The sequence below is a fragment of the Coregonus clupeaformis genome, chromosome 27 (genome assembly GCF_020615455.1).
Source record: "Coregonus clupeaformis isolate EN_2021a chromosome 27, ASM2061545v1, whole genome shotgun sequence".
Lineage (NCBI taxonomy): Eukaryota > Metazoa > Chordata > Actinopteri > Salmoniformes > Salmonidae > Coregonus > Coregonus clupeaformis.
In genome coordinates, this window is record NC_059218.1 from 33,856,806 (window position 1) to 33,875,130 (window position 18,325).

At 43.2% G+C, this 18,325-nt stretch overlaps 2 protein-coding genes across 4 annotated transcripts; one reads left to right on the forward strand and one right to left on the reverse strand.

The window, feature by feature from the left end:
- Positions 1 to 102: 102 nt before the first annotated feature.
- On the reverse strand, positions 103 to 11,325 carry LOC121541857 (neutral alpha-glucosidase AB). Of its 3 annotated transcripts, XM_041851197.2 has the most exons (25): positions 11,106 to 11,324; positions 10,744 to 10,845; positions 10,374 to 10,482; positions 10,066 to 10,193; positions 9,733 to 9,912; positions 9,346 to 9,411; positions 8,538 to 8,604; positions 8,151 to 8,247; positions 7,901 to 7,997; positions 7,610 to 7,781; positions 7,381 to 7,501; positions 6,972 to 7,207; positions 6,715 to 6,841; positions 6,220 to 6,299; positions 5,865 to 6,005; positions 5,613 to 5,709; positions 5,387 to 5,488; positions 5,047 to 5,290; positions 1,911 to 1,975; positions 1,667 to 1,743; positions 1,465 to 1,539; positions 1,243 to 1,356; positions 1,028 to 1,140; positions 830 to 930; positions 103 to 605 (listed from the first exon to the last, which is right to left on the reverse strand). In XM_041851197.2, the coding sequence occupies exons 1-25, from the start codon at positions 11,123 to 11,125 to the stop codon at positions 496 to 498; spliced, it is 2,841 nt and encodes a 946-aa protein (XP_041707131.1). In that variant the 5' UTR covers positions 11,126 to 11,324; the 3' UTR covers positions 103 to 495. The 3 variants fall into 3 exon arrangements, with proteins under 3 accessions (XP_041707131.1, XP_041707129.1, XP_041707130.1); XM_041851195.2 differs by having other exon boundaries at positions 7,381 to 7,781; positions 11,106 to 11,325; XM_041851196.2 differs by lacking the exon at positions 9,346 to 9,411 and having other exon boundaries at positions 7,381 to 7,781; positions 11,106 to 11,325.
- Positions 11,326 to 11,615: 290 nt separating this feature from the next.
- LOC121542226 (phospholipase A and acyltransferase 3-like) lies at positions 11,616 to 14,813 on the forward strand. The gene is made up of 4 exons (XM_045207936.1): positions 11,616 to 11,624; positions 13,515 to 13,656; positions 13,985 to 14,253; positions 14,700 to 14,813. The coding sequence occupies exons 1-4, from the start codon at positions 11,616 to 11,618 to the stop codon at positions 14,811 to 14,813; spliced, it is 534 nt and encodes a 177-aa protein (XP_045063871.1).
- The last annotated feature ends 3,512 nt before the right edge of the window (positions 14,814 to 18,325 follow it).

The window sequence follows — 18,325 nt, forward strand, 5'->3', positions numbered from 1 at the left end:
CATAATGTCTGATAGAAGGCAATCTCTTCTTCATACTTGTCTATTCACATTGCTGACCCATTTAAAAGTTAATTCATTAATGGAAAGGAAAAAATACAAACATTACATTGTCATAATTTTTTATTTAACCTTTATTTTAAACAGCTAGTCATATAGGGTCATATAGGGTCTTATAGGGAGTCATTGTCATCATTTCAACCCCCCCCAAAAATATTTATAAAATTAAGATAAGTATCAAAGCCTCCTTTTGTTAGTGGTGCAGAATTTCTCCTGACTAACACCATTTGTGGTCCTGAGTTTCATACTCTTTCAACAACCCTGATCAATTTCTCCTGCGTTTTCTTTCTCAAGGTTCAGGTAACTGCTCCAAATCCTAGCCACACTTTTGAATCTGGGTGCATGTGTGCCCTTTTGTAGTTGTATGTTTACTTGTTTGTCCAAAAGTCTGTGCGTGACATTTCGTGTGTCTCTTGACTTCTATACGTGTGTCCTGTGCTACCGCAGATGTAATGTCCAGTTGACCCCTGCGTTCACGCCTGGCTTACGTAGAGTTAAGACTGCCGTGTCCGGGTCAAACTCAAACTCCACAGAAGACTCCCCACCATCTGTGGAGGATGGGTGAAGAACATCAGGCACATTGTAACAAACTCTAATGTTCTATGTTCACAACCCTTACCACTTTCTGCACTAGCCTGCCAACACAAAAATAACTTAACTGCAACAAGTATTATTTTTCCATTACATTACCTGACCAGAAGAAAGTTCTGGGGAAACTCCTGGCTCTACACGTGACATTATGTTGCCTGGTTATTGACGGTACATGACTAACCTGTCGTTGTGAGGGTGACAGCATCAGGCTTCTGAACTCCCAGGATGATCACTTTCTCAACCCAAGAGGCCGTGGGAAACTGGGAGTCAGGAGACAGGTCACTGCAGCATCAGAGAAAGAGACAGGTTACACTCGATACAGAAACAGGGAGAACATGGCCTGGTTGGAATGAGGACGTTAGTTAGAGGAGGGACAGACCTGGATGAGAGGCTGTTTGCAGTGAAACTCAGGTGTCTGTGAATGAACTGCTTGTCTGTTTCATGTTTAAAGGTGTGACCATCATCTATGTAAAGCTCTCCTTCTGCATTGCCCTGGAACAAAGAGAAACATTTAAATGATGACAAAGCCCCTGCAAGTAAAATGGTGCAACAACAATGGTAGTGATATCATAGTGGTGTAAAGTAAGGTTATACCTGTGAGTCAAGGGCCACGTAGAGGGTGTAGGGATCGTTCTCCATGCAGGATGAGGACCTGCGAACACGGTTCTTCCGGCAGATAATGGACCCTCCTCGCTGGAACACTGGAATCTGTGAAAGGAAGAGGTGAAAAGAGAGAGAGTTATTTGTGGGAAAGGTGCTGAGAGATGGGTGATGGCAGCAGATCCATGTTAACACTGACGGCAACAGAGAACCTACTGAGCTCATGGTGACAGGGATATAGAGGTTCTGAGCTCCGTCATGTCTCTGGAACGTGTGGACGTCATACCAGACCTGTAACGGGGAGAGAAGCGTGAGGTCGTCAGAGGACGAGAAAGGATCAGGTTGATTGAACATGTGGTACATTCCAACAGGCAAAACTCCAGGTCAGCCTTCCCCCTCTCTCCATCCTCACACTCACCTCTCCATTCCCAGGTAAGTAGGCTGTGACCCCACTAGACCCTTCATCTGTTACAGGGTGGACCAAAAGATCTCTGCCTGATGAACACACAGGGGGAGAGGTAGTCTGGGGTAATGTATCATCCTCACCAGGTTGAAGAGGTCAAGTGCATCCAAACATTTAAGTACTCAAAAGTATTGTACCATAATATAAAAGGTTAAGAACTACATACCGGTCTAAAGGCCACTCTCCCTAACCTACTTACCAATCAGGAACTCATCGTCAATGGAGAACGTGGCAATATCCTCTGGATACTCCACCCACAGGGGCCTATAGTACGGAGAGAGAGAGGGGGGAGGGAATACAACCCAAGGTGAATCAAAATACAAGAATTTTCTCTAATATCACCTTAAAGACTAGTGCCAGCTATAGACCTTTGAAACATAGACATGGCAGGGCTCGACATTAACGCTTGTCCGCTTGCCCGGGGCAAGTAAAACAAATTGTCAGACAAGCAGATTTAAATTGTCCAAATGGACAAGTTTTTTTAAAAAGCCTATTCCGATCAGAATTGGATCAGAGTGTCCTCCGGATGCGATGTGTGGCGCACTGTCCTCCCAGAGTGCATTGCAGCAGAATTACTGTAGGCCTGCATTGAGCGGTCTTTCAATCATGCAGTCCCAAGATGCGTTTTTTTAGATCAAATCGAGCCTAGCCACGTGTGCACATTTGTTGATATTCATTGCTTATTTACCCAGTTATAGCTCATTTTTGGTCAGCAATGAAAATCCTGGAAAACTCATGGTGTGTGCATCAACTGCGTGTGTGCCAGTGCGAGTGGGCCGTTGCCAGAGGAGAGACTGCAGCAGCAGGTAAAATAATGATATACAACAGACTAACTAGACAGCCAATTCAGAACATAGTGTACATGTAGATATACACGTCTTAGTTACAGTGAGGGAAAAAAGTATTTGATCCCCTGCTGATTTTGTATGTTTGCCCACTGACAAAGAAATTATCAGTCTATAATTTTAATGGTAGGTTTATTTGAACAGTGAGAGACAGAATAACAACAAACATAAAATGTTAAATTGATTTGCATTTTAATGAGGGAAATAAGTATTTGACCCCCTCTCAATCAGAAAGATTTCTGGCTCCCAGGTGTCTTTTATACAGGTAACGAGCTGAGATTAGGAGCACACTCTTAAAGGGAGTGCTCCTAATCTCAGCTTGTTACCTGTATAAAAGACACCTGTCCACAGAAGCAATCAATCAATCAGATTCCAAACTCTCCACCATGGCCAAGACCAAAGAGCTCTCCAATGATGTCAGGGACAAGATTGTAGACCTACACAAGGCTGGAATGGGCTAAAAGACCATCGCCAAGCAGCTTGGTGAGGAGGTGACAACAGTTGGTGCGATTATTTGCAAATGGAAGAAACACAAAAGAACTGTCAATCTCCCTCGGCCTGGGGCTCTATGCAAGATCTCACCTCGTGGAGTTGCAATGATCATGAGAACGGTGAAGAATCAGCCCAGAACTACATGGGAGGATCTTGTCAATGATCTCAAGGCAGCTGGGACCATAGTCACCAAGAAAACAATTGGTAACACACTATGCCGTGAAGGACTGAAATCCTGCAGCGCCCGCAAGGTCCCCCTGCTCAAGAAAGCACATATACATGCCCGTCTGAAGTTTGCCAATGAACATCTGAATGATTCAGAGGAGAACTGGGTGAAAGTGTTGTGGTCAGATGAGACCAAAAATTGAGGTCTTTGGCATCAACTCAACTTGCCGTGTTTGGAGGAGGAGGAATGCTGCCTATGACCCCAAGAACACCATCCCCACCGTCAAACATGGAGGTGGAAACATTATGCTTTGGGGGTGTTTTTCTGCTAAAGGGACAGGACAACTTCACCGCATCAAAGGGACGATGGACGGGGCCATGTACCGTCAAATCTTGGGTGAGAACATCCTTCCCTCAGCCAGGGCATTGAAAATGGGTCATGGATGGGTATTCCAACATGACAATGACCCAAAACACACGGCCAAGGCAACAAAGGAGTGGCTCAAGAAGAGGCACATTAAGGTCCTGGAGTGGCCTAACCAGTCTCCAGACCTTAATCCCATAGAAAATCTGTGGAGGGAGCTGAAGGTTTGAGTTGCCAAATATCAGCCTCGAAACCTTAATGACTTGGAGAAGATCTGCAAAGAGGAGTGGGACAAAATCCTTCCTGAGATGTGTGCAAACCTGGTGGCCAACTACAAGAAATGTCTGACCTCTGTGATTGCCAACAAGGGTTTTGCCACCAAGTACTAAGTCATGTTTTGCAGAGGGGTCAAATACTTATTTCCCTCATTAAAATGCAAATCAATTTATAACATTTTTGACATGCGTTTTTCTGGATTTTGTTGTTGTTATTCTGTCGCTCACTGTTCAAATAAACATATCATTAAAATTATAGACTGATCATGTCTTTGGCAGTGGGCAAACGTACAAAATCAGCAGGGGATCAAATACTTTTTTCCCCTCACTGTATCTACCTTGCGATGAAGTCGCCCACCTTAGCCATTTTATCCCTGGTTTATTGAATGAGGTAATACTTTTTTAAGACCTATCAAGTATTTGGTTTTAATTGTAATGTTGCAGGGTCGCCAACCATTCTCCAGGAGAGTCCTGGAGCGCTACTGTGTTTGCAGGCTTTTGCTCCAGCCCTGCTCTAACACATTGTGAAGAAGAAAAAACTGCTTCTCAGCAGTCCCTTGATAAACTGACTCGGGTGTGTTTGAGCAGGACTGGATCAAAAGCCTGCACACCCAGTAGTTCTCCAGATGGAGGGTTGATGGACCACATCTGTGTTTTATACAGTAGCCTATCAGTACAGTATTGTACTTTGTGGGGGGTTAAGTGCCTTGCTCAAGGCCACAACGGCAGGAGGCATAATACATGGGATCAGAGACCAGCAGCCTTCCATTGTCAATACCAGTGATAATAATACCAGTGATAATAATACCAGTGATAATAATACCAGTGATAATAATACCAGTGATAATAATACCAGTGATAATAATACCAGTGATAATAATACCAGTGATAATAATACCAGTGATAATAATACCAGTGATAATAATACCAGTGATAATAATACCAGTGATAATAATACCAGTGATAATAATACCAGTGATAATAATACCAGTGATAATAATGAAGGGTATTTTGTGAAGTGGTTCCTTGCATCATACAACACAATACTCAGTCACCGTTGTGGCCCATGGTGTTACAGAACATTGTTTATTTTTGGACTAGTGACTTGAGCTTTCTGACAAGTAAAACAAATTTAAAATCCTAAGTGGCTAAAAAAGTTAATGTCAAGCCCTGAATGGGGCTTGATGAGCCTACCTCATGACAGGCTGGCCAGTGCGTTGGGCATGGTAGAACTGCAGGTACCAGTAGGGCAGGAGGGTGTAGCGCTGACGCACAGCCTCCCGGATCAGATCCGTGTTGTCAGGGCCAAAAAGCCAGGGCTCCCTCCGCGGGGTGTCCAGGTGGGCGTGGGCACGGAAGAAAGGCTGGTAGGCCCCCGCCTGGTACCAACGCACCAGCAGCTCCGCACTGGGAGTCTTAAAGAAACCCCCCACGTCAGCTGGGATGAGAGAAGATGGAGGATTAGGATCCTTTAAGAATTACCATCCGACTAGGACAGACCAATCTGTGCAGCACCAATCCCTGCCAGCCTCACCTCCACAGAAGGAGATGCCAACCAGGCCCAGGCTGAGACACATGGGGATGGACATCTTCAGGTGGCCCCACTCTGCTGCATTATCACCCGTCCACACTGCACCTGGAGGAGAGTGGGTGAACGCGCGCGCGAGAGAGAACACTTCAAGAGTGGGTTGGGGTCGGTGAAGACATACAGTATACAACATTTCTGGGAACCAGAGGGAGGCGTTATTGAAGGGTCTAACCATAGCGCTGAGACCCAGCGAAGAAGGCCCTGGTCAGGACAAAAGGCCTCTCCAACCCCCCGGAGCGCTGGATCTGACCCTCTGCTGTCGCCATTTGCTGAGAGAGGGAAAGAAGGGAAGACAGAGAGTAGATGGCGACAGTAAATGAGTGAGAGAGGATGCTGTAACTAATCCAAAACAATCCCAACAGTGTGGACAGTGGACACCCCCAGGCTATCTACTCCTAGTAATGCCCTTCCTTCCCTGCCTCACCACGTAGAAGCCATAGAGGTTGTGGACGTCTCTGTGCTCCCAGGTCCCATGGAGGGCGTCCTTGTGCATGGTGACCTCTGGCCCATTGAACACAGATGGCTCGTTCATGTCGTTCCACGTGTACAGGTTCTCCATTGAGCCCTGGAGAAGAGAGACGGGAGGTAAAGACATGTCAGTACATCTGGGGTCGTATAGGTAAATCAGTAGCTCAAGACTCCAGTAGCTTTACTGCTTAACCAGTGACATCAATGCTAACTGACTCAGTGAAGAGGACAAAGTTTCCTGAGGAAGGAAAGAAAGTAACTGGGTTTAAATGTGGAGGGGAGACGAGACGAACTGATTAGGGTTTACTCACCTCATACTGGTCATAAGCAAACATGCTGGCCCACCACCTCCTCATCTCAGGGTTGGTAAAATCTGGGTAACCTGCGTTCCCTTTTACAAGAAAATATAGAGTACATGTACATAACAGTTCTAAATAATTACCAGCCTTTGGGTGACTGAATCAGTATAAAACAGTCAATCTTACACTGTGTTGACATTTATTGTCAAAATCTTGCCCTGGAGTTAGAACTGAGTGATTTCCGTTAGATGGGACATAAAAAAAGTCATGAATTAGGTTTTTGGTCTTAATTTAAAAGGTTAGTGTTAGGCATTAGGGTTAGCAGTGTGGTTAGGGTTAGGTTTAAATCAGATTGTATGACTTTGTGGCTGTGCCAGCTAGTGACCACTCTGCAGAGCTGCTTCCAGGGCAAGATTCATGACAATAAATGCCAACCTGCACTGTGTTGTCTGGTAGGTTTCAGAATTTGTCAAGCCATAAATACACTACATATTGACATCTTCCTACCTGGCCAGCACCAGCCCTCATAGTCTCCGCCATCTTCGTTTTTTATGTAGTAGCCTCTAGAGCGAATCTCAGTGTGGATCTTATAGCTGCTGTCCACCTTAATGTGAGGGTCCACTATGGTCACCATCTGTGGACAGCCAGGACAGGAGAGAGGGCGCAGTGAGTGAAGGAGGGAGAGAGAAGAGTGCCAAAAACGTACATTATTTTCTCATTACCACACACACCATTTCAAAATCTGTTTCCATCATTAAGTTCACCTTGCGTCTCTTATCCAGGAGGCCCTGCAGCATGTCTTTGGGCTGTGGGAACTTGTTGTTGTCCCAGGTGAAGTAGCGCTTGCCATCCGTGTGCTCAATATCCAGCCAGATGAAGTCATAGGGGATGTCGTGTTCATCAAAGCCTTGGTCCACCGCACTCACATCCTCCTGGTCGTTGTAGTTCCAGCGGCACTGGTGGTAGGCCAGCGAAGAGAGAGGGGGGAAGGACTGAGTGCCTACAACAGCCACAGAACACAAGGGTCATTTCTAAAGTGAAGGTACCACTTCTGGGATAGTGTGCAGTGGAGCTATAAACCGACGATGTATTGAACATGCAAATGTACTTGGCGTGAATGTGTACAATATACCGTGAGTGACGTGTACCTGGTAGTGTATCAGACCTGTGTACCTGTTAATGAAGCGTACTGTGTGAACACATCATTAGGTTGTGGTCCCAGCATGATGAAGACGTCAATGATGCCACTCTCAGAGATCCATCGGACGTCTGTCTGAAGGACCTCACCGGAGCCCTGAACGCAATCCAACATGTACAAACAGGATTTAGATATCAAACCAAGTGAATCCAAGGAAAGAATGAAAGGAAAGACAGTGTGTGAGATCCATTCACACACACCCACCTGTCCAGAGCTGATGTCCACCCATGTCTCTGCTGCGTTGAGCCAGAAGAGACCCATAGTCCTGTGGGTGTTGTGTGAGAGGAGGACAGGCACTGCTCCGTACAGAGCCATGGGGTTAAAGAGCTCATACTGGAACACATCCAGGTTATAAAGCCTGTAGGGGTCTCCTCCACTGGGGAGAGGAACAGGAATCACTGCGTTAGCACTGGATGACCAACACAGAATTTCAAAACTACACGTTGATGAGCTGAGTGCAAATGACATTGGGGCAAAGACAGTTTATAGTCTCACTCTGTGTTTTTCAGTCTGAGGCTGTCTGCGTGTTCAGGGATGCCATAGACATGTTCTACTCCAGGCAGGGAGAAGTCCAGACTGATGGAGGAGGGACCTGGGGGACAGGAGGCAGGTTACACCACAGCAGTGTTTTATTTTTTTGATTCACATGATGTCAATGTAAGTAAACAGGTGAAAACAAATAAATTGACTTGAGTAACAGTTTATTTTACTGTATGGAATTGTAGTGTACAGTACAATGATGTACCATTAGGCTTGGTGTCGGCATGGGACTTGAACGTCTCCTCCCACATTCCTGGCTGATCCACCTCTTCTTCCACCTCCTCCTCCTCTCCTTCTGACGCCTGGGAAGTGAGAGGGGTTTTGTGGAGAACCGGAAAAGAGAAAAGGAGTCCAAAGGTGTAGCTCAAGTGTCTCAGAAAGGTGGTACTCATACACACCCTAGTTCAAAGTTCACATCAAACTGATACCAGAAGTTGGAGCTCGTCTCTCACCCTATGAGGCTACTACTAACGACCTGTTATCTCTACACACTTTGAACACAAAATGGACAGAATGGGGTCTATAAATGCTCCAATAAATCCATGCAGTGTTTGTATCAGAACAATAAGGACTTTAGAATAGAACAACACACCTTTTCCTCGTCATGCTTCTCTGTGTCCTCTTTCTCCCCAGCTTCCTCTGTATCTGTTTGGCTTTTGCTGCATCACACAATAATACATAATGTCAAAGGAGTGGTTGATTGCTTTAGAAACCACATGGAGAAATGTGAAGGACAAGTAAAGCAATACAAACTGGATCTCATCACCTGGATTGACATGTTGTTAGTGATAGATTAAGTACAAACTCTTCCAATTGGATAATTGTCATTGAGTTAAACATGCATTATGTACTGACATCTTGTTGACATAGGGGTTCATTTTAACTTATGTTTGCATTGATGTTAATGTGGGGTTAATGTGGGGTTTGCACAAACATTTGCAGATGATTTTAAGTTATGATTCAGCCCATAGAAAATTACTTGGTAATGGGTACAGATACGCCCACATTTCTAAACTTTGCAGGACATTGATTCAGAAGATTTTTTTGTTTGTTAATAATAATTATCAACGGCAAACCAATCAAATCAATTCACTGAACAATAAAATATGACATGCAATAATCTTTGTTTAGTTTAGACCCTCTGGGGAGCTTGGTAGATATATGTACACTACACTGAGCAGTAGAGGCTGTACAGACTTATGGAGAAACTGCACACAGCAACATGTTTACAGATATTTGTTGATGCTCTGGTAAAGTTCAGATCAAAAGTAAAAATCTGTTGACTTAATTTCTGACCTGTGGCATTTCTACTATAAGACAATACAGCCTTAAGCTATTTCAGTTGTTCAACTCAGGTGTCACACAAACATAACATCAAGAGGCAAGCTAAGACCAGTTACCTAGAGAAAACGCTCTTGATCTTATCCCATATGCTACCGACTGTGCTACTTATTTTGTGGGAAATACTGGAGGATATGGTGAGAAACAGTAGAGAGGAGAGGGAAAGGAAAGAAACAGAATAGGACAGGAAAACAGATCAGTACAGTACACCTAAGTGCATTTTAGAAAACCTTTGAGACAATTATCAAATTCAGCAGGAGAGTACAAGTGGAAGCCTTCAATAAAAGCCTTCCATGAAATTACACAACATGTGCACACATTTTATTTGAGGCAATATTCCGTCAAAAGTCCATCACAGGTCTAGTATACGCATTCAATTGCATTGCTCCATGTGATATAAATGCAAGGTTTCGTCCTGTGCATGCAAGACTGCATGAGCGACTCACGTGTCCTTGCGTATGCGGAGCTGCTCGAAGGCTAGCAGGCCCCGGGAGTTGAGGGACAGCAGCACCTGTGGGCCCTCCATGATGTCCAGGCGGAAGGGCTGGGCACTGAGGATGAGCCTCCGGTCCTCCCCACCCAGAGACAGCACCACCCCATGCTCATCCTGGACCACCACTGACATACTGCAGAGGAGAGAAGCAGCCATCACACCCATGCCAACACACCCACTATGGACCTTCTCTATACTTTACATTCGTTACAAAACCACCCTAGAATGTGAGACATCAATAGTGGGCTGATATTGACATGTATAAAATAAAAATGGACAAACTCACGGTTCAGTGGGAGGGTCAGTGATGAGAACATCAGGCACCTCATATCGAGGCTTGACGGGCTTCAGCTCGTTGATCTTCACTCTGGTCATGTTCCCCTGAAGGCGATACAGCTCTAGCAGCAAGCGCACCTGAACACAGGCAATGAAATGATCATACGTCAACACACGGTTTGCACAATGTGGAAGAACAAAAAGTGTATGGTGGATTTCCATTGTGTACCATCCAAGTAATCCATTATCAAAGCAAAGCTATTTCACCCAACCGGTCATTCAATATTTACGTGTGTAACAGGTCTTGTTCATTCTGACCTTATTATTGTTATTCTGGAGCTGCAGTGTGAGATGGGAGTCACTGAGTTCCAGGGTCTCCAGTAAGGCTCTGTATGATGACTGGCCTGGCTTCATCGCCCTTTGACGACTGCATTCAGTCACACACACACACACACACACACACACACACACACACACACACACACACACACACACACACACACACACACACACACACACACACACACACACACACACACACACACACACACGTTACAGATTATATACTTTTATGAACTGATACACAAATGACATTACACAGTATATCGTTTTGGTCTCAAAATGTCCATCTAGGTAACGTTGTTGTTACACATTTTTCTACAAGTGAATTGATGAAGGGAGGCATCACCTGCAGAAGGCACTCTGGTCACATGTTTTGAAGTTACTGCGATCCACAGCTTGAGTGATGCTCAGGAAAACAGACAGCACGAGCACAATATGCAGGCACATCCTAGGGAAGAATGGAAATGAACAGTGATGTAACTACGTTTGCAATTATCATATTCCAGCTAGCTAGTCATGTTGCTGCTGAACTGATTAACGTTAGTTAGGTAGGTCGTTTTCCTCTAGCTAGCAAGCTATCCGTTACAAAAGACAACTGACCAAATGTGGCATTTATAGATAATATCCACAAAGACTGACACAACAGAAAACATGCATACTATTGAATTAGCTAGCAGGCTAACTGAACTTGAATTCTGGAATAGCTACCGTTCAATGAAGCTCGCCATCTTGATTCAGCTTGCTTACGCTCTCAACTAAGCCTCGCCCCTTCAAATGATGTGCACGCAGATGATACCCCAACCAAGTATAGATGCCCGTAAGCAACAAAATGTGTTTTTTGAGGGACAGTCAGAGCCAACCCTGTCCACCTTATAGACGTATTAGCACATTTTCGTATCAGACGGACTCCTGTTATTGCCTTAATTTGAAATGGTAATGGTTTGGTATAATAATAAACTGCTTAACGTTTCGATATTGAATGCGCTCCACTTTGCCGCGAGTCATTCATTGATTGGTCAGTTCATTTTGACTAGGGAGGCGCTTGTTCATAGCAGAGGCGCGTTCAACACATTGGGTTTTTGAACGTTCAAATATAAATATTCTATGTAGAACAGGAAGCACGTCGGCTCTATTCGTTCATGTCATTTCTATTTGCAACGTTCGGCAAAGTTTGGCGACTGAAAGTAGCCAGGAGTCCATCCCAAATGAATGGAAAAGATGGGTATGGTACTGTCTAAAAATGAAATGAGAAAGATGCCACGCAACATGGACTCAACATTATAATATTCTGAAGTTTGACAAACTTTGGAGTGTGTTATCTTGTTTTATAATTGTATTTTATTGAAGTTAATTGAAGTTCTTATACTATTGGATAGCCATTAGCAACATTATGAGCACACATTGCATAGAAAGGCTTTTAGGTTTAAAACTCGTTGTGAGGATAACTATAGTTGATATAACTGTATTTGCTTTCCAAATTTAGGTCTGAACATTTTCATTATATATTTTAAAAATCCTTGTATTGTTGTGAATTTCTATGTACGTTTGTAATTTGTATTGCAGTGCTTAAATTGTTGCTGCTTCCTTCTTGCCTGCTATTTAGCCCGTGTAGCTCAGTTGGTAGAGTATGGCGCTTGCAACGCCAGGGTTGTGGGTTCGATTCCCACTGGGGACCAGTATGAAAAAAAAAGTATGCACTCACTAACTGTAAGTCGTTCTGGTTAAGAGCGTCTACTAAATGACTAAAATGTAAATGTATGGATTGTTGTAACTTTTTATGATCACTTTATAAACAATCCATACCAGGCAAGAAGAAAGTTTCATAAAAGAAGCCGGCCATAATACACCAGACATGTTACATCATTTCAATGCCAAAAAGGAAAGGCCAAAAAATTGTCAAAGACTCCAGTCACCCAAGTCATAGACTGTTTTCTCTGCTACCGCACGGCAAGCGGTACCCGGAGCGCCAAGTCTAGGACCAAAAGGCTCCTCTGTAGCTCAACTGGTAGACCACGGCGCTTGTAACGCCAAGGTAGTGGGTTCGATCCCCGGGACCACCCGTACACAAAAAAATTTATGCACGCATGACTGTAAGTCGCTTTGGATAAAAGCGTCTGCTAAATGGCATATTATATTATTATTATTAACAGCTTCTACCCCCAAGCCATAAGACTGCTGAACAATTAATAAAATGGCCACCCAGACTATTTACATAGACACACCCCCCCTCCCTGTGTTTTTACACTGCTGCTACCCGCTGTTTATTATCTATGCATAGTCACTTTACCCCTACCTACATGTACAAATTACCTCGACTAACCTGCACATTGACTCGGTACAGGTACCCCCTGTATATAGCCTCGTTATTGTTATTTGATTGTGTTATTAAAAAAAAAAAACGTTTACTTTAGTTTATTTAGTAAATATTTTCTTAACTCTTTCTTGAACTGCATTGTTGGTTAAGGGCTTGTAAGTAAGCATTTCACGGTAAGGTCTACACCTGCTGTATTTGGCGCATGTAACAAATAACATTTGATTTGATTTGATTTGATCTAACAGTGGAATCTGACTGTCCCAAGAAGGCACCAATCACTCATTACTATTACAGTTTACATAAGTTATTGCAGTATCTCATTGACCAAGGAAACCCTAGTTGAAGGCCATTTATATTTTGATAGGTCAGCTCAACACAACTCAGAAGTATTACTCCAACAGTCAGAGATCAGTGTTTACTACCCAAAATAGACTGTGAAAATCCAATTAATGGCTTGATCAACTGTAGCGGCAGTGGCCTAAGCAACATGCAGTAGCCTTTAGGTTTGCATGTCTGTTTTAATCAACAGGGGAGCATATTGCAAGTATGAACTTTTTTCACATGCTGGATAAATACAGTATATGCAAGAACAAATCAAAACCTGGAAATGTTATGTTTTTGCCACAATCTGATCAAAAGGAATGACATTGTCCCAATAATGGTAAGTCAGTAACAACGTGCAGTCTATTTGACTTGTTGACAGACTTGCTTTGGCTTTTTTGTTGTACTTGTGGGGTAATCTTTAGTCAAAGACTGAATTAACATTGAATATAGACTTGATTACGTAGTGTATTACTTGCCAGTTGTTATGTAAAAGTCTGCTATTGTGTTGTCAATATCAAACAAAGCCTCAACCTGGGGACCTGATTGAGATATTCCGTGGGACCTATCAGCACTGGGCCTTGTATGTTGGAGAAGGTTACATCGTCCACCTCTGTCCCCCCAGTAAGTACAATTTGCTCCTGATCTTTAATACTGGACGTCATGGCGCAGAGAAGCCTACAAAGTACATTTCCTTATTTACAATGACGGCCTACCAAAAGGCAAAAGGCCTCCAACGGGGACGGGGGCTGGATTCATGGACCTAGAAAAAATATGCTTATGATCATGTTTATAAAATAGTGTATAAACTCTATAATGTACCCATGCATTAAGAAAAACATAGTAAACGTCACTGATCTGACCCCCTCCTAAGAGTTTCCTTTCTGCTGTTTCCTCCACTCTCACTATGTGGCCCTGCCTCACCTCACTGATCCTACCTCTCCTACCTAAGCTGAGGCAGCTGGGGCTGGTGCCTACAGCCTGGTGTCTGTGCTGTGTGACACAGCCGTTGTGACCAAGGAGAGGCTGGAGGAGATAGTGGGGAAGGACAGGTTCCTTGTCAACAACCTGCTGGATGGCAAACACAAACCCCGGAGTGTTTATGACATACTGAGGGATGCCCGCAGCCTGCTGGGCCTGGAGATGCCTTACTGCATCCTGAGGGGAAACTGTGAACACTTTGTCACCGAGCTGAGATATGGGAAGGGAGAGTCCCAGCAGGTGTGTGTGCTGACAATCATGATATCCTTTTAAGGATATCATGACATATCCTGTGATGTTGGTAAAGCAATACTTTTGGTCTATGCCTTGGTTTATTATTTGTGTCAGTTGACCAGCAGAATTAATTCAGTTTAGGAACAGTTGACCTGACCAAGGAGGCTAGTTGGAAAATCAGACACTACCTTGTAAAATGGGAGATGCATGTTACTTATTAAAGCCAACATGGCTGCGTTTAGACAGGCAGCCCAATTCTGATATTTTTTCCACTAATCACATCAGATATTTTCCCATCAGAGCTGATCTATTAGTGAGAAAAAAAAACAGAATTGGGCTGCCTGTCTAAACAGCCCATGAGGCCTCTATTTGCATTTGAAAACAAGTTTATTTGGGGATAGGTGTTTCTCATTAGTTAGTGGTTACTGTTATGATCTAATCTCTTTTTGCAGGTATATTATGCTCTGGGCGTAGGTGTTAGAGCAGTGGCGATTGGCATGAAGGCCCTGAATGCAGCGTCAAGCATCTCTTGTGTGAAGTCAAAACAAAAGAGGATACTCCTTTGAACCTTTGAGTCACCCCCCCCCCGGTGCATGTTTTGGTTTTTGCCCTAGCACTACACAGCTGATTCAAATAATCAAAGCTTGATTATGAGTTGATTATTTGAATCAGCTGTGTAGTGCTAGGGAAAAAACCAAAATGTGCACCCGGGGGGGGCACCAGGACCGACTTTGACAAACCCTGCCCAACAAGACTAAATAAAGCCCTGCTCACCAGAATAATGTCATAAATCGATAGAATGAATGCATACATTTCTAGTTGACAATGTGCCTCTTGTCGAAGATACAATATTGTCCTTGCTAATCTTATTGATTGGCCCTCTTTAGGGAAAACTACAGCTTTTCAGAACAATAAGGAGATTGAGTGCCTATCCTGTTGGCCTAAATATTGTTACACAGACCTAGGCCTAAATATGTGGTGTGATTCCATGCATGATTGTTGACAGATTGTACATGATGAATTTCTTAATGTTTTGTTTTATTGACACATGAAAAGGTAGCTTTTTGTCTAATCACATTAAACTGCATGATGGTGAATCAAATGTCATTTTCCATTCATTTGTCATTTTCATTCTTCTGATTGGCAAAAACTATACCCTTGGTATGACTACAGTACATATTTCTAATTTAGATGACCCTTCACTTCACACAGCATAGCCATGTCCAGAGCCTTCTTTTTATTTGTAAATAGGCTTGTGTTCATTACAATGAAAAGATTCAAGACAAAGATGTTTCTCTTGGTCCAATATTTAGAATCTTGATTCTTGATGTTTCTGTGATGTCATAGCTGGAGAATATGAACATTCTATTACCTTCAGATAGATCCACACTTCATCACAGTCGATGTGCTGCCAAATCACAAGTAGGGACAATTTTACAAAGAGTAGCTCTTATCCAGTCTAAGAAAGTGTATCATTGTGCAAGTGTCGGTCTAGGTCTCTCAAGAGTGGGCCACCAGGAGTCTGTGACATGGCGGAAAGTGGTGACCTCTTCAAGAATGTAAACTATCTTCTGTTTCACCTTTTACACGCAAATCAATGCACACATACATAAATTGTAAATGTCTCAGAATCTGCTGGATAAAGACAACGCTTTACAAATCTAATCATATAATATTTATCATAGATCCAGTTACTCATGATCCTTATTTTATATTCAAATACAGAAAATGCTTGTACTGATCTCATCCATTTTGTGAGCAGGGCAACACCTCTGCTTTGATGGCATGGCTGTTTTCCCTGTCTGTGTCAAAGAGAGGGCTGTACACAACCATGTCACTGCTCCTCTGCACCTTCCAGCTAGGCCTACTGGTCGCTGATGTCATCCTGCACTTTGTTATCAAGGACAACAGCTTTCCAAGCCAACACCACACAGAGGCCATACTGGTGGGCTACTTCTCACTTGATTATTGTCGTTGATAGAGGTTATATGGGTATTGATATCAGGTTAATATTAAGACGATCCGTGATATTTCTTCTTTACTCAGTTGTTTCAGGTGGTGAGTTTCTACTGGTCACTGATGGGCTCAGTGTATTCACTCCAAGCAGGAAATCGCAAGATGGGCTTCATTGCCCTACTGTCAGTCTGTGAGTCAATCAATGTCTGCATGTTCATCACTCCTAATTTAAGAGATCCAGAGCTCATTTGTTTTGCATGTCCCAATTACTGTTTGACATGAGCACCTTTATGTTTCTCTTTTTTCTAGTTTTGAACTTCGTCATTTTCATCACTCGCTTCTGTTATGAGTTACTCATGATCCAGTACAGAAGAGAGCAGTTCTGAGATAACAATAAATGAATCCCCTTAACCTCAGGAAACAGAGACCACTTGCAAGGGTCATCATTATTCTCAGAGGACAAACTGTTGCCATGTGAAAATGATCAATATGACATGATATAAGGCCTACAAGTGTGTGTTCAAAATAACAATTCCAAACAGTTAAGTATTTACAGAGCATATTTTCACTTAGAAATAATGTGAACCGTACAGAAAAATGTAATGGGTGTTTTTTTGTATGTCTGCTTTATCAAAAGCACATACAGTGGGGGAAAAAAAGTATTTAGTCAGCCACCAATTGTGCAAGTTCTCCCACTTAAAAAGATGAGAGAGGCCTGTAATTTTCATCATAGGTACACGTCAACTATGACAGACAAAATGAGAAAAAAAATCCAGAAAATCACATTGTAGAATTTTTTATGAATTTATTTGCAAATTATGGTGGAAAATAAGTATTTGGTCACCTACAAACAAGTAAGATTTCTGGCTCTCACAGACCTGTAACTTATTTTTTAAGAGGCTCCTCTGTCCTCCACTCGTTACCTGTATTAATGGCACCTGTTTGAACTTGTTATCAGTATAAAAGACACCTGTCCACAACCTCAAACAGTCACACTCCAAACTCCACTATAGCCAAGACCAAAGAGCTGTCAAAGGACACCAGAAACAAAATTGTAGACCTGCACCAGGCTGGGAAGACTGAATCTGCAATAGGTAAGCAGCTTGGTTTGAAGAAGTCAACTGTGGGAGCAATTATTAGGAAATGGAAGACATACAAGACCACTGATAATCTCCCTCGATCTGGGGCTCCACGCAAGATCTCACCCCGTGGGGTCAAAATGATCACAAGAACGGTGAGCAAAAATCCCAGAAACACACGGGGGGACCTAGTGAATGACCTGCAGAGAGCTGGGACCAAAGTAACAAAGCCTACCATCAGTAACACACTACGCCGCCAGGGACTCAAATCCTGCAGTGCCAGACATGTCCCCCTGCTTAAGCCAGTACATGTCCAGGCCCGTCTGAAGTTTGCTAGAGTGCATTTGAATGATCCAGAAGAATGTCATATGGTCAGATGAAACCAAAATAGAACTTTTTGGTAAAAACTCAACTCGTTGTGTTTGGAGGACAAAGAATGCTGAGTTGCATCCAAAGAACACCATACCTACTGTGAAGCATGGGGGTGGAAACATCATGCTTTGGGGCTGTTTTTCTGCAAAGGGACCAGGACGACTGATCCGTGTAAAGGAAAGAATGAATGGGGCCATGTATCGTGAGATTTTGAGTGAAAACCTCCTTCCATCAGCAAGGGCATTGAAGATGAAACGTGGCTGGGTCTTTCAGCATGACAATGATCCCAAACACACCGCCCGGGCAACGAAGGAGTGGTTTCGTAAGAAGCATTTTAAGGTCCTGGAGTAGCCTAGCCAGTCTCCAGATCTCAACCCCATAGAAAATATTTGGAGGGAGTTGAAAGTCCGTGTTGCCCAGCGACAGCCCCAAAACATCACTGCTCTAGAGGAGATCTGCATGGAGGAATGGGCCAAAATACCAGCAACAGTGTGTGAAAACCTTGTGAAGACTTACAGAAAACGTTTGACCTGTGTCATTGCCAACAAAGGGTATATAACAAAGTATTGAGAAACTTTTGTTATTGACCAAATACTTATTTTCCACCATAATTTGCAAATAAATTCATAAAAAATCCTACAATGTGATTTTCTGGAGAAAAAAATTATCAT

Excerpts from the sequence above, each read along its gene's own strand:
- LOC121541857 (XM_041851195.2), bottom strand. The coding sequence starts at position 11,125 with ATGGCGAGCTTCATTGAACG. Across the intron at positions 5,710-5,864 it reads ACCTCTATGGCTTCTACGTG|CAAATGGCGACAGCAGAGGG; the intron begins GTGAGGCAGGGA and ends TCCCTCTCTCAG. Across the intron at positions 1,744-1,910 it reads TGACGATGAGTTCCTGATTG|GCAGAGATCTTTTGGTCCAC; the intron begins GTAAGTAGGTTA and ends TGTGTTCATCAG.
- LOC121542226 (XM_045207936.1), top strand. Across the intron at positions 13,657-13,984 it reads CGTCCACCTCTGTCCCCCCA|CTGAGGCAGCTGGGGCTGGT; the intron begins GTAAGTACAATT and ends CTCCTACCTAAG. Across the intron at positions 14,254-14,699 it reads GGAAGGGAGAGTCCCAGCAG|GTATATTATGCTCTGGGCGT; the intron begins GTGTGTGTGCTG and ends CTCTTTTTGCAG.